The 12,284-nt window shown below is 41.0% G+C and overlaps 2 protein-coding genes across 2 annotated transcripts in view; one reads left to right on the forward strand and one right to left on the reverse strand.

The window, feature by feature from the left end:
- Window positions 1-8,480, reverse strand: part of PEX14 (peroxisomal biogenesis factor 14) — a 74,806-nt gene extending 66,326 nt beyond the window's left edge. Inside the window, exons 1-2 of the mRNA XM_026862826.1 lie at window positions 8,396-8,480; window positions 5,061-5,108 (exon numbers count right to left, since the gene is read on the reverse strand). Coding sequence (XP_026718627.1) covers window positions 5,061-5,108; window positions 8,396-8,464 — 117 coding nt within the window. The 5' untranslated portion in view covers window positions 8,465-8,480. The remainder of the gene's footprint in view (window positions 1-5,060; window positions 5,109-8,395) is intronic.
- Window positions 8,481-11,238: 2,758 nt separating this feature from the next.
- The window catches only part of DFFA (DNA fragmentation factor subunit alpha), a 5,073-nt gene continuing 4,027 nt past the window's right edge, over window positions 11,239-12,284 (forward strand). The window contains exon 1 of the mRNA XM_026862936.1: window positions 11,239-11,263. Within this exon, the coding sequence (XP_026718737.1) occupies window positions 11,239-11,263 (25 nt within the window). The remainder of the gene's footprint in view (window positions 11,264-12,284) is intronic.

A 12,284-nucleotide genomic window follows, 5' to 3' on the forward strand; every position in this document is an offset into this window, starting at 1 on the left:
GGGGGGGGGGGGGGGGGAATGGAAAGCAAAAGTGTGATGGGAAGCATTCGTCCAGTATACTCTGGTCCTTCACCTCGTTTCTGGAAATAAAAAAGTTGTTCTTAAAAGAAAAAAAAACAACAAAAAACATTTTTCTACAAATCTAGACTAGGACCTTTGAACTTTAAAAGAAAGGATAAGGATACTACATGGTATCCCCCTGCATACAATTGTGTTCCAGAAAAAAAAAAGCATGAGTTTTTCAGTGAAAATACTTGTTCTTGTCTTTATTTCAAACAACAATGTCAGGCAAAGAAGAATCTTCAAAAAATTCCCATGCATCTCATTTTCTGTAGGGTTTGACATAGCAGAAACAGCATCTATGACTTCGTAAGGAGAAGAGGAACATGAATTCTCAATGTGCCTAAAGATTTGTTCATAAAAAGTAGATTCCAAGTACCCTTAACTAACATTAGCCCCAACAAGTTCTCTCAAATCTTATGACGCAGTTCTGTAACCTCTCCTCTTTCTCACTCATGGTTTTGTTCACATGCTTAAAGAGAACAGTATTGTTAGCATTAGGCTCCCTCAACTTCTAGTTACACCAGGTAGAGATAAAAGTAGTCAAAATTAAAATCTCAATTGCAAAGCTCCTTCCTCAGAAACCTAAATTAAATTCACTTTAACCACAGTCTACATAAGAGGAAGATTAACAGAATATATAAGGTTTAAAAGGAGGCAACAAAACAGAGAGGATCTAATAAATCTATTGTCTGTCACTGAAAGCCAAGCACCCAAGTTCAGGCAGCTGACAAAAAGAGTAAGTAGCTGTCCACTTTCAGTTTCAACAGTTTTATCCATTATAAACACTTAGCACAAATTTTACTGGTTTACGTCCAAGGAAACCTAGCTACTGAACACAAAAAATGTAGAGGAACTGCTTCAATTTGAGATCTCAACTGATGCTTCAAGAAAGCAAAGATAGATACAAACACTGAACGTGTTCAGCATGGACATACTGACTGATGAGACTGTGCCCGTGGATATGTGATGCATATGGAAATGTCAAGTCTCTCTTCTGCTCTCCATTTTTTGCACTATTCAATCACCAGAAAAGTAGTTAAAACCAGAAGAAGGATGAACTAAAGAAGCAGTAGTACACCACATTCACTTTTGTAAGAATGTATTACACATGCAAGGCTAGAGGCTTTTCCAAAGACATAAAAGGGGCAGAATGAAGCCCCTGAAATAGAAATTACCTCCTTTACCAGGCCAGCAGACTAAGTCTCACATCTATGGCACCAACATGCTGGATGAACCTGGCTAAACAGTTTGCTTTTCTAGAAAACAGAGATAGCACAGACATATTCCCTAAACACAGTAATTAATGTCTGCAGTGAACCATATGATGTTTGCATAAAAAAGGGTGCTAGAAGTATTCTGGCCATTATCATGGCCCTTAAAAATTTGGAAATTCATTTAACAAAAGGTGGGGAAAAGCCACGAGGGCTCCAGCACATCCCAAGAAACTACACTAATTGCTATAGAGGCAGCAGTAATTCTTGTTACCTTGTACCTTTCAACAGCCTGTAGAAAAGGGAATAAAATGTCCATATTTCAGTGCTAACTGCTATCATCTGCAGCAAGAAACAGAAAGAAACAGCACATGCTAGAAATAAAAGTTAAATAATCCTGCAAAGGAAAATACCCTGCTCCTCATACCATGATCCAGGGATTTTGTAACTTAGTGAGAAACCAAAAGACAGTTTTACATTTACAACCAGTATTTTTATATTTACAACTAGTACTTCTTCCAGATACCAAGCACCAGCAAGGGAATGAGGATGTTTCATGGCAGGAAAAAAAAACCAACCAACAAACAAGCAGCATGTGGAAAAGCCTCACTTATAAGCAATGCTTCCTATAACCCAGGCTCACATTAGAGGCTCTCATAGGTATAACCATCATAGCTGTAATTTAGACTGCAGCAGATTCAGCAGAAAGCAAAGGCCAACAGCAAACATATTCAAGCTCCAGAACACATCTCAAAAGCAGCACAGGATGGTTAAAAAACCACAAGATGATGGTAGGGAGAGAGAAAACAAGCTAAAAACAGAAGCAAAAAAAGATTACCTACGTACACTAAAGAGAGAAATTAGACTAAAGAAATTAAGTTTTGAGAAGAAAAGGGGATTTTCTAATGCTTGAACCTATGTCATTACATCTTTTGCACATGCCAGGACTCTTGCTTTGAGTGACTGCAAAAAGACAAACCTATTCCAATTCCACAAGTGTTCGGACGATTATCAGAGGTGGCTGCACGTACAGGCAGGAAGGGATGCAGCAGTGTTCACTGATAAGCTGGACTCAAGGAGAAGCTGATCCCGCACTGACGATGACAAACGTGGCTGTAAACAGCAGCAGAGCGAGATGCTGACACTCTGCTAACACAAGGTTACACTTCCCACTATGGAGCTACACGGCAAATTTTAATGGGCCAAGACCGACAGCTAGGGAAATGAGTGTCCGCTCTCTGCTGCAAAAATTACAGCTTTCCCCATCCCCCTCCACCTCATTCTCCACTGTCAGTACTGTAACACAATGACCTCTTATTAGGGAGCATTTTTCAGTCAGGACAGTTTATTGTAAGGACACTGGATAACTCACGGGATTAATGGCATGGACATGGAGTCCCTTATCTCCAGTTTGGTAGTTCAAAACATCAAAGGTGGGTTGAAGAAAGAGCAATTAGAAGTGTGACATGAGTTTGTAAGGCTCTTCTGAATGCCTCAGTAAGGCCATAAACCTTAGCATGGTATGCCCGGAGGACCCAAAATGCAGGACACAGTATGATGTGTCAGACTGCATCTGCTACATGGTCTTGCAGAACACTGAAGCTCTCTTGCAAACAGCTAGAAATCATGGCTTCTCCTGGATTCCTGCTGAAAGCAGCAGGCTGTGGGGTACAGAGTGCACAGAAGACAGTGCCACTGAGCACAGAGCACCATTTGGCACCATGCAGGATACTGTGCCCAGTAGAATCACAAATGCAACACAAAACCAGTTTGAGTCTGTAACGACATCTGCTGCTGCAATGCAACATGTTTGAATTCTACAGCTTTCTTGTACTTGTGCGTAGCACCACTGACATGTTCCAAACAGGTCTCAGTCCTGTGAGTCGCTGAGTATTTTCAGTCACCAATTATGTTAATAAAGATGAGGGCGTACAGAGAAGAATTTGGTCATGAGGTTCTCTTCTTCCTCTGGGTTTTGTAAGTCTTCTTCAACTGCAGAGCACCAGACCTGAAGTCAGCAGTGATATGCCTGAGCACATGGCTTTCCTGTACGGAGCCATTTGCTGGATTCATGCCACAGTTTGTTCTGGTGTTTCCGTAAACATTTTTATGACATGGCGCCATGTGCCTACAAGTCTGCTTCGTGGACTGAGATCTACTGCATGCATTAGAAGGCAGCATGCATGATCCTGGCTACAGAGAAGCCACAGTAGTGTGGTGGAAGTTAGGTCATCTGGCTCACAGAACTGAACTGCTCATTTAATAAGGCTTCAGCAGATACTCAGCTGGAAGCAATAATGACTCCTAAGCAAACGTGACAAAGACTGAGTTTAATATAAAAAAAAAAAAAAAGAAAAAATAAGGAGAAAACCTCTACCTTTCAAAGGGCTCTAATTAGCTGATGTGCAAGACACCATTGTGAGAGTAAAGTTTATGTTGGAGTTCTGTAAACGTATACATTATTTTTATGTGGTAAGAATATACACCCATACAGAAAGACACACAAATGCTACGTGGCTCCTCTGAGCAATTCTTCAGTTGCATATACAGTAAGAAATTAATTAAATCAAAGGTAATGTTAGAATCTGCCTTGAGAAAGAGAAGGAACTGTCAACCAGCATAGACTGTGATGATCTGCTGCCTGCTATGACCGTCCTAAGGGCGGGGGGGGAACCCAATCCCTGAAAAAGAAACAAACCACCAAATCCATCACAAAGCACATGGTGTCAATAAAAATTTCAGGTAACCTCACATACAGATGTCTATGCAATTAAGGGATGGCACAGTGTTACTAGACTAGAGAGGTCTTCACTGCAGAGATTAATAAAAGTCATGAACAGCCCTTTCATTAGATGCATTTTACTGACCCTTCCTGGTTCACAGTCTTTACTCACATTTCTCTCCTTTAAATATCATCACCTGGGTTCTCCAGATAAGAGTTACAACGTGAAAATACTTTGATGTGGCCAGTGGCCATGTTCCACATTATGGAAAGTACCTGAATCTTCTCACTGCAAACAGCTTGTATTCAGTATGATCACCAAATGGAAGTCAGAGAAGAAACTCAATGGGAGATCTACATGTTTAGGACAGTAATATTGGCTAAGAACTTTGGCAAGGCTTTGACTGAGTTATGGATGGCTGAAGAGGAAGGAAAAAAAGAAAAATGTTGTAAAAAAAAAATAAAATACTGCAGCTCCAGAGAGTGGTGGCTCACATCCCACTCCACATCACCACAAAAAAGAAAACAAAACAGGGTTCTCTTAGTTATCCTCATAAACAAAAAATCCTAGAGCTCTTCCCAAACCTGTTCTAGAGTGAAAACATTGGATCACATACACTTTCAGCTGCCAGACACTTCTAAGCTCACTCCGAGTACATCTGAATATAAAGACAGCTTGAATGAGGTCTCCGAGCAGCAGAGGGGTTTTTTATTAGACAACAGCACTAAGAATCTCAGTTTAAATTATGCTGCACAGACTCTTTGCTAAATAAGCACTGATCAAGAGCGTAAGTTGCACACACTTAGCACAAGCAGCCCATGCTCAAGGACAACTCAGTGGCCCAGGTAACCCATGTCTAACAGCAAAAGATGGGAGCTTGTGGCTACAGGTCAGAATTCAGATGTCATCAGCAGGGCAACATAAGGCAGTTTACATCTTTTTCACAAAGCAACAGCTCCTTAGAAACGCAAAACAGTGGATGCAAAATGATGCAGCAAAGAGATCAACTCATGTATATTATATTATCAGCAAGAAATGATATGCTGCTTCTAGAAGAACTTACCAGTGGCTCTCGAGATGCTGCATTTTCAGTCGCAGGGCAGGAGCCAGCCTGTAACGCAAAAAGAAGAGTGAGGTTACATTGCCACCTGATGGACACAACCAGAAATACTTATCCGATAATACGACTCTTCCTAGGAGCAGGATTTAGGCAGACACACTTGTTTCTGTTATCAGTAGCCGTTCTGTGATGGACTGAAGACAAAAAGACCAGAATCACAGAAAAAAAAAAATATTTCCAGCAGTCCCCATTTAAAACAACAGAATTTAGAGAATCTGCAGAACTTTCTGTAGGGAGCCAGCAGTTAAGAGCCATGGAGACTACAGAGAGATGACATGAAAGAAATTTTCACCCTAACTCAAATTCTGGAATATATTGTGCAGTAAACAAACACAGCATGAAACTGGGACTCTCTCCATTAAACTCTTGGTTGCAACACTTGTCACACTGCATTGTATAAGACTGGACATGATATGCCTGTCTCAAAGGGACCTGATGAGTCCTTGACATCCACAAAGAATTCTGCGATACTAAGGGGAAGAAATGCTGCAGAAGGCCCAAGTACAGCTATTGAAGTGGATGCAGAAGTACCTCACTGACTCCATGGTTCACCTTCTCCTCTCTAGAAGGACTAAACTTAATTTGACACCAAGCTTCTCCCATTTCTGTGACCCAGTAATGCACCCTTTGTTTTCTGCTTTGAAAGATTTCAAAGCAACTATGATTTAACTAAATCTCCCAAAATGTCAGCAATACCAGTACCATCCTTGTTTTCCACATATAATTAAGAGACATAGTTTTAGGGCAAATGCTGAACAACTTACCTTACATACTCGGAAAGAGTAACAGGAAGAAACTATTTGATTAAAGCAGGACAGCAAGCCAAATATTGGACTAGATATAAAATTCAGGAGCTTCCACCCTCCAGGCTCACCTGCAGTTTTGCTTGTATTCATTCACTCAACAACAGGCAAAACATTTTTGCATAGTCCCATGTTTTACAGAATTACTCTTTGGGCTTTTCTTCACATTCAAAAGAAAGCAGTTTGATCTCTGTGTAACTAGCATGTATTAGCTCTCCCATGGCAGAGACATCTAAGCTTTACCATAAAATAAACTTATCTTGGTCAACCATCTACCTTCAAATGGGATTCACATGATGTTAAGATGGTCTGAACCATATTGCCTGCACTGTAGTTTTTTTATCTTAGGAGAGGTGACAGATACTGGTTACCTCAATACTAAAAAATTGCTGTTTTATTAGTAATGAGGACAAGTTTTGAGGCTCAGTTAGAAGAAAAAGAATCCTATTCATTGAGTAGCATAAAGGTCCTTAAGTGACTTTTCGGCCTTCAATGTTATTCATCAGTTCTATGTAATATACCACACTTTCAAAGCATTTCAAGACTTTTTTTTTTTCCCTCATCTACAAAATATCGAAAAAATATCGATAAAAATACGTATTTACCACAAGAGGGTGCCAGAAACTCAAATATACTGCAACTCAGCTGCTTCCAGACATAAGCATCATCACCAGGGCCCAGCCAGATCTCACAGCTAGGCAGTGATTCTCTAGAGAGGCCCTTCATGTGCATTCATCCTCATTTCTGTTACTCCACTCCAGATCTGCAACAATTTCAGCCACTGAAAATTCACCTGGCATAACCACTGTAAATATCAACTCCAGCACTGTACTGGAAGTCACACTGCTCACTCTATCTGTAAAGTGATACCAAGAAAAGGGCACTTCTCTCTTCAACATTGTATCCTGGTTTCAGCTGGGATAGTTAATTTTCTTCCTCGTAGTTGCTACTGTGCTGTGTTTTAGATCAAGAGAATGATGTTAATAACACACTGATGTTTTCAGTTGTTCCTAAGTAGTGTTTATACACAGTCAAGGACTTTTTAGCCTCTCAGGCCCTGCCAGCAAGAAGGCTGGGAGGGGTCACAGCCAGGACAGCTGACCCCAACTGGCCAAAGGCATATTCCATACCATATAACATCACGCCCAGTATATAAACTGGGGGGGAAAGCTGGCCAGGAGCTGCTGCTGGGCATCAGTTGGAAAGTGATGAGCAACTGCGCTGTGTATCACTTGTTTTGTATATTCTAATTATTTTATTATTACCGTTATTATTATTTTCTTCCTTTTCTGTCCTATTAAACTATTAAACTGTCTTTATCTCAACCCATGAGTTGGTTTTTGTTGGTTTTTTTTTTCTTTTTTTGATTCTCTCCCCCATCCTGCTGGGGCCAGGGAAGTGAGTGGCTGTGTGGTGCTTAGTTGCTGGCTGGGATTAAACGACAACACCCTGTCATTGGCTTCCCATTTTTATATGCATAGTGTATCTGCTTTCATGGTTTTTTTAGGTAGATGAAAGAAAAATAATGAACAGCCTCAAGATTCATCTATTTCTCAAAAAATATGGAAAATATATGAGAATCAACATAAGAATACGGTTGCATGATTCATTAATAAGTTAACTGAAACTGTTTAGGTTGTGGATAAACTCATTTGGTGCATATGCTCTATTTTATTTCTTCAGTCAAACCCCAGGACTAACTCACTATGGCTAATACTCTAAAATATTGGGGCGTGATTCATAGAACACTGAAGTAAAAGAAAAGAGTCTCATCAAGTTTAGTTGGCACAGGGTCAGAACTGCTTAGAAGCAGCAGACAAGAGCAGCACAGATACAATTCCTGTTGAATACTTCAGAAAAGCACCTATAGCTGATAACTACTATTTCCATGAATTGTTCCATCAAGCCACTTGTGTTGTTTTCTAAGAATACATGTATTTTGCTCTTCTATAGCACGTTTCAAAGAAAATTCAAAGCATTTTAACTACCAAAGCTGACTTTGCAAAGAGAAAAACTACAAATGTGTGGTGCAAAGAGTAAAGGCACAAAGGAAGAAAGAAACCACCACAGAATTTGTATCATCAGAAAATTCCCAGAGCTTCCTAAGTGCCAGAACTTGTACGTTCTGCCCTAAGGAGCTGCACTAGTTCATGGACTGTCACTCCACACAAAATTTGGCCAACCTGGGAAACTGCCTGAAGAAGGATTTGAAATGAAGCCTAAGTTACTGTGGGAAAACATGCATTGTAAAATAGGTAAAACCAGGTAAAAGTCTTGATCCTGAAGACAAATACTCAAAAATTCTGACATCTGCTTGTTCATAACCTGATGATGTATATATGATTGGTTGGATAATTTAAGGTACTTTGACTGCATTGTCCAAAGCTACCAACATTTTAGATGAGATCTGCATTTTCCTTCCAGCAAGATTTCCAAGTACAAGGCACAGTGTAACAGCAAAGGAACTGGTCTGACATGGTAGGGGACAGTAACCCTCCAGAACATGTCAGCTCCGAGAGGAGTCAAATAAGACTCCATCCCCATGTGATGGCTGTTCAGTAGCCTGTATTTAATGAAAACAATGGACATCACAGTTCAGAGATCATTGTTCTTCACCATAAACTATCCTTTAAGGCAGAAAATCCAGAGGCTTAACAGTCAAGAGCTACAGGAAAATGGGGAGGAAAATTTATGTATATATTGACTAACAGTGCAACTAGGGAATTAAGTCTCTGGAACAACAAATCAAGCATCTTTCAACATCTTTGAAATTTGCTTTAACTACTCCCTTATGTGAAGAAAAACCACAAATAGATGGTAGACTCAATCCAAAGTGGGTATAATGAAGTTTTCGAAAGAAAACAAGCAAGATTTGGGCCTTTGCTTGCTTCCCCACTAAACCACATGTAAGAACATCACCAAGTGTAAAAGATGTTGGAACACCGATGCATTCTGTTCACCGTGTTAACTCTCCTTTCTCAGTCTCTTACATTAAATTTACGTGTGGTCTGTTTTTAGCACAGTGAGCTTTCCAGTGTTATAAAACAAAGAATCCCACTGTCCACCTTGTCCCAGCTGACCCCAAGACACCCACACATATAATCTGCTCTGCCTGTCCTACCTCAGTGGCTGCACTACCATCTGGGTACCAAGTCAAATTCAGCCACTGATTTTAACAATTTCAAGCCTTTTATGACTCGCACAGATCAGCTACACCCTGACTTCCAGGCTAGAGGATTCTCGGCTTCTACATGAAACTGTACAGATAATTACGTATAATTTTGTGTCCCAAACTAAGCAGCTTGGAAAAATTTCAACGTATTTATCTAAACCAACAGCACTACTGCCAATGAATGTTAAAGAATTTCACACTACTGGGATTTTCAGATAAATGGAATACCAGAGGACTGGGTTGCTGGCTAGCCAAGCCAAGAAGACTCACCAAATACACTGTCAAAGTATTCAGCACCAGAGAAACACTGACAGCCAACAAAAATCAGAAATCAGTTATTCCGTTCAGAGGCTGTACCATCATCGTGCTTTTTCCTTACTTTTACTATAAGGAATAGTAACAATGAGACAAGATCTTTTCTTCTATTTATTTTTTTGTAAAGACATTGCTAAAGGCCCAAGGAACATGATTCCTAAACAAAACCAAGTGTCTTAAAATCTCTGGTAGCAATGTTTATTGCCTTTAGAATATAATTCTATCTATGCAAATGATTTCATTTGAGCTGCAACATTCCCCCCTCCCCACAGTGCTTGAGGCAATATATTAATTCATGAGAATGAGAAAATTAAACTAAGAAAAACAGATTTTGAGACATTTGACACTCCCTTTTCAGCATCTAAACTAACTAGATTTGTAATAGAAAACACGATAGGACCCAAACATAAAGATGTTAAGCAAGGCAGTGCTACTACTCATAGCTTTATGTCAAATGCTTGGCAATAAATAAACAAGCATCATCAGGGGTAGAAAGTAAATATTTTTTAAAATTCTCTAAACATTTAGCATGCAACAGGGACAACTTTTTACACGCATTGACAACAGCACCAAAACCGCAATGGCTGCATAAGAGTGGCATTTACATTCTGCTAGACTAATAAAGGTGTTTTCATTGCTTTATTCCAAAATTGTCCCCTGAAGAATTCATCTACTGTGCTACATATTCTTCAGTCAAACCCCCTTTTTCTGGCCAAAGCTGCAAGATTCTCTCAAATCCCATCCAAGCCGACAGATTGAAAGCACTGAACACTTCTCAGCTAGCTGGATGAGGAACGTGCAGTCAGCATAAGACACATGCTAGATGGGGAAGGTGGGAACACCTGTCACCAGCAGACACCGAGAGCCTCGGACAGAGACAACAGCCCTTCCATTCCATCTCCACACAAGCAAACAATGTGGAGAAGGAGGAAAGTTAATATACAAGCAGGGCTGCTCCTGGTGTGTGCGTGGAGGGGGTAAAATAAGTGTGGCTACCCTGTAGCTGAACTTGAGTGTTACCTCACATACCTGAAGCAAAGCAGACCACCAGAGCTGCTCTTTAAACAAACACTGCCACTAATGAAGCCATGACAGGCGAGGAGCCAAAACGGGAGCAACTAATTTGCTACGGCTCGAGAATCCAGCATTTTGCAAACAATGTGAGAGTCGGGCTGGGGAGCAGTTAATTGACCGTTTTCACCCACAGTGGCTTCAGACCACCTCCCTCCCCAGAGGGGCTGACAACAGAAGAGTCTCTGTGGTGAAAAGTTAACTTTGCAGCCTGAGTATTCTGCCTTATCTCAAACTCTTCCTGATTTAGAATGCAGGACAAGCATTAACTCCACTATGTTCTTTACAAGCAGTGCCTGAAAAAACTCTACAGGTTACACATAAGATAAGAGCTACCATTCCCGCTTTTCACTATGGAGAGTAACAGAGTGACTTTCTTCACATCCTTAATTTTAAAACCCAGGGGGTGCTCTGGCTACATTTATGAGGCCCATTAAAAAGCAAGACTTTCCTATTTCCAAACATCAATCCTTCTTTTGAGGTAAAGCAACATTAAATAATAAAAAACAAAAAAAAAAAAAAAAAAGGGTGCAATGAGAGGATACTACATCCAAACTCAAGAGACCTCAAATGTTTCTCACCTTTGTCAACTGACCAGATTGCTTTCTCAGAAACCTCTAGTCAAGTGCCTTGTAGACCGGCTTATGGATCAGTCACAGGTTGTTCCAGGTCTCCTCATTCTGAAAACATTCACTAAAGGCATGAGGAAGAGTCTGTAATGTCTGCAGCTCAAACTATGACTGATAAAAGCATGTGGCCGATGGAAAACTTCCCAGAAGCCTACTGTGAGTTTGGTAACCTGGCCTTTCACAACCTAGGAGAGCTGTGCTGGTTAGTCAAGAGTATGAAGTTTATGTAATTTATTTCTATTTCAGTTTAGTTCAACAACGTCCCCTACAAACTCAGCCTCCTCAGTCCAAAATAAAAGGATCAAGAGAGGTTCACAGTGATTTAGACAAATCTGGATAGATTTGAATGACTAAAAGCATGTCAGTGGCAGATTTTGCTCTATTTTCTTCCCTGTTGCTGAAACAGCCAGACCTTTTCTCTCCTGAAGGAGGGCCCTCTGTGGCCACCTAAAGGGTTTTACAAAGTTCCATTGGTATCACATACTCAGGTGTCTGGCCGAGATACTGGTGAGATTAAGAGAGCTGCCAGGAGGTCCCTAAATTTGAGGGAGACAGAGTTTACCGTTAAATACAAGTTACACTGGATCACGAGCAAGCCAGCACAAGTGACTGGAAACCTACACTATATACAACTACATCGTATTTCCACTTTTCCCTCTGGCTCCTCCATTCATTTCAGGTTCCAGTTTAAAAATATTTTAAGCACACACTCAAGGCAGCAAACTTACTTCTCTTTTAGTCTCTCCATTCAGTTTTTAACAATGCTTATACTACATCTATCGTTGCTCTGCCCTTTTGTGCTGCTGGTTCAAGGATATTTCTCCCTTGCAAGAGCAAGGCAGAAACAGCACTTTGTCTAACTGGTACTCCACCTCATTTCAAAACCCAGCTAGCAGGTAAACAGCTGGCTGTGCCTCTTCTTTTCCCTCCCGCCATTCAAGTGCTTTATTGAGTTTCTGATACAGACCCTAAGGTGAAAATTCACCCACTGTCTCAGGGCCCGGCCTGTACAGCTCTTCCCACCCGAGCTGCCCCCGGTTGCCGGGTGAAGCGCGCCCCGCACCAGCCCGCGCCGGGATGCCGAACCGCAAACCCAACTCCCCCCGAGACGCGAAGCTTCGCTGGTGCCACGGGGCGAAAGCCGTGCCGGGACGCGCAGAGCCGCCGAGCAGGGCGC

This window comes from Athene cunicularia (assembly GCF_003259725.1).
Source record: "Athene cunicularia isolate RWA chromosome 21 unlocalized genomic scaffold, athCun1 chr21_part1, whole genome shotgun sequence".
Classification (NCBI taxonomy): Eukaryota; Metazoa; Chordata; class Aves; order Strigiformes; family Strigidae; genus Athene; species Athene cunicularia.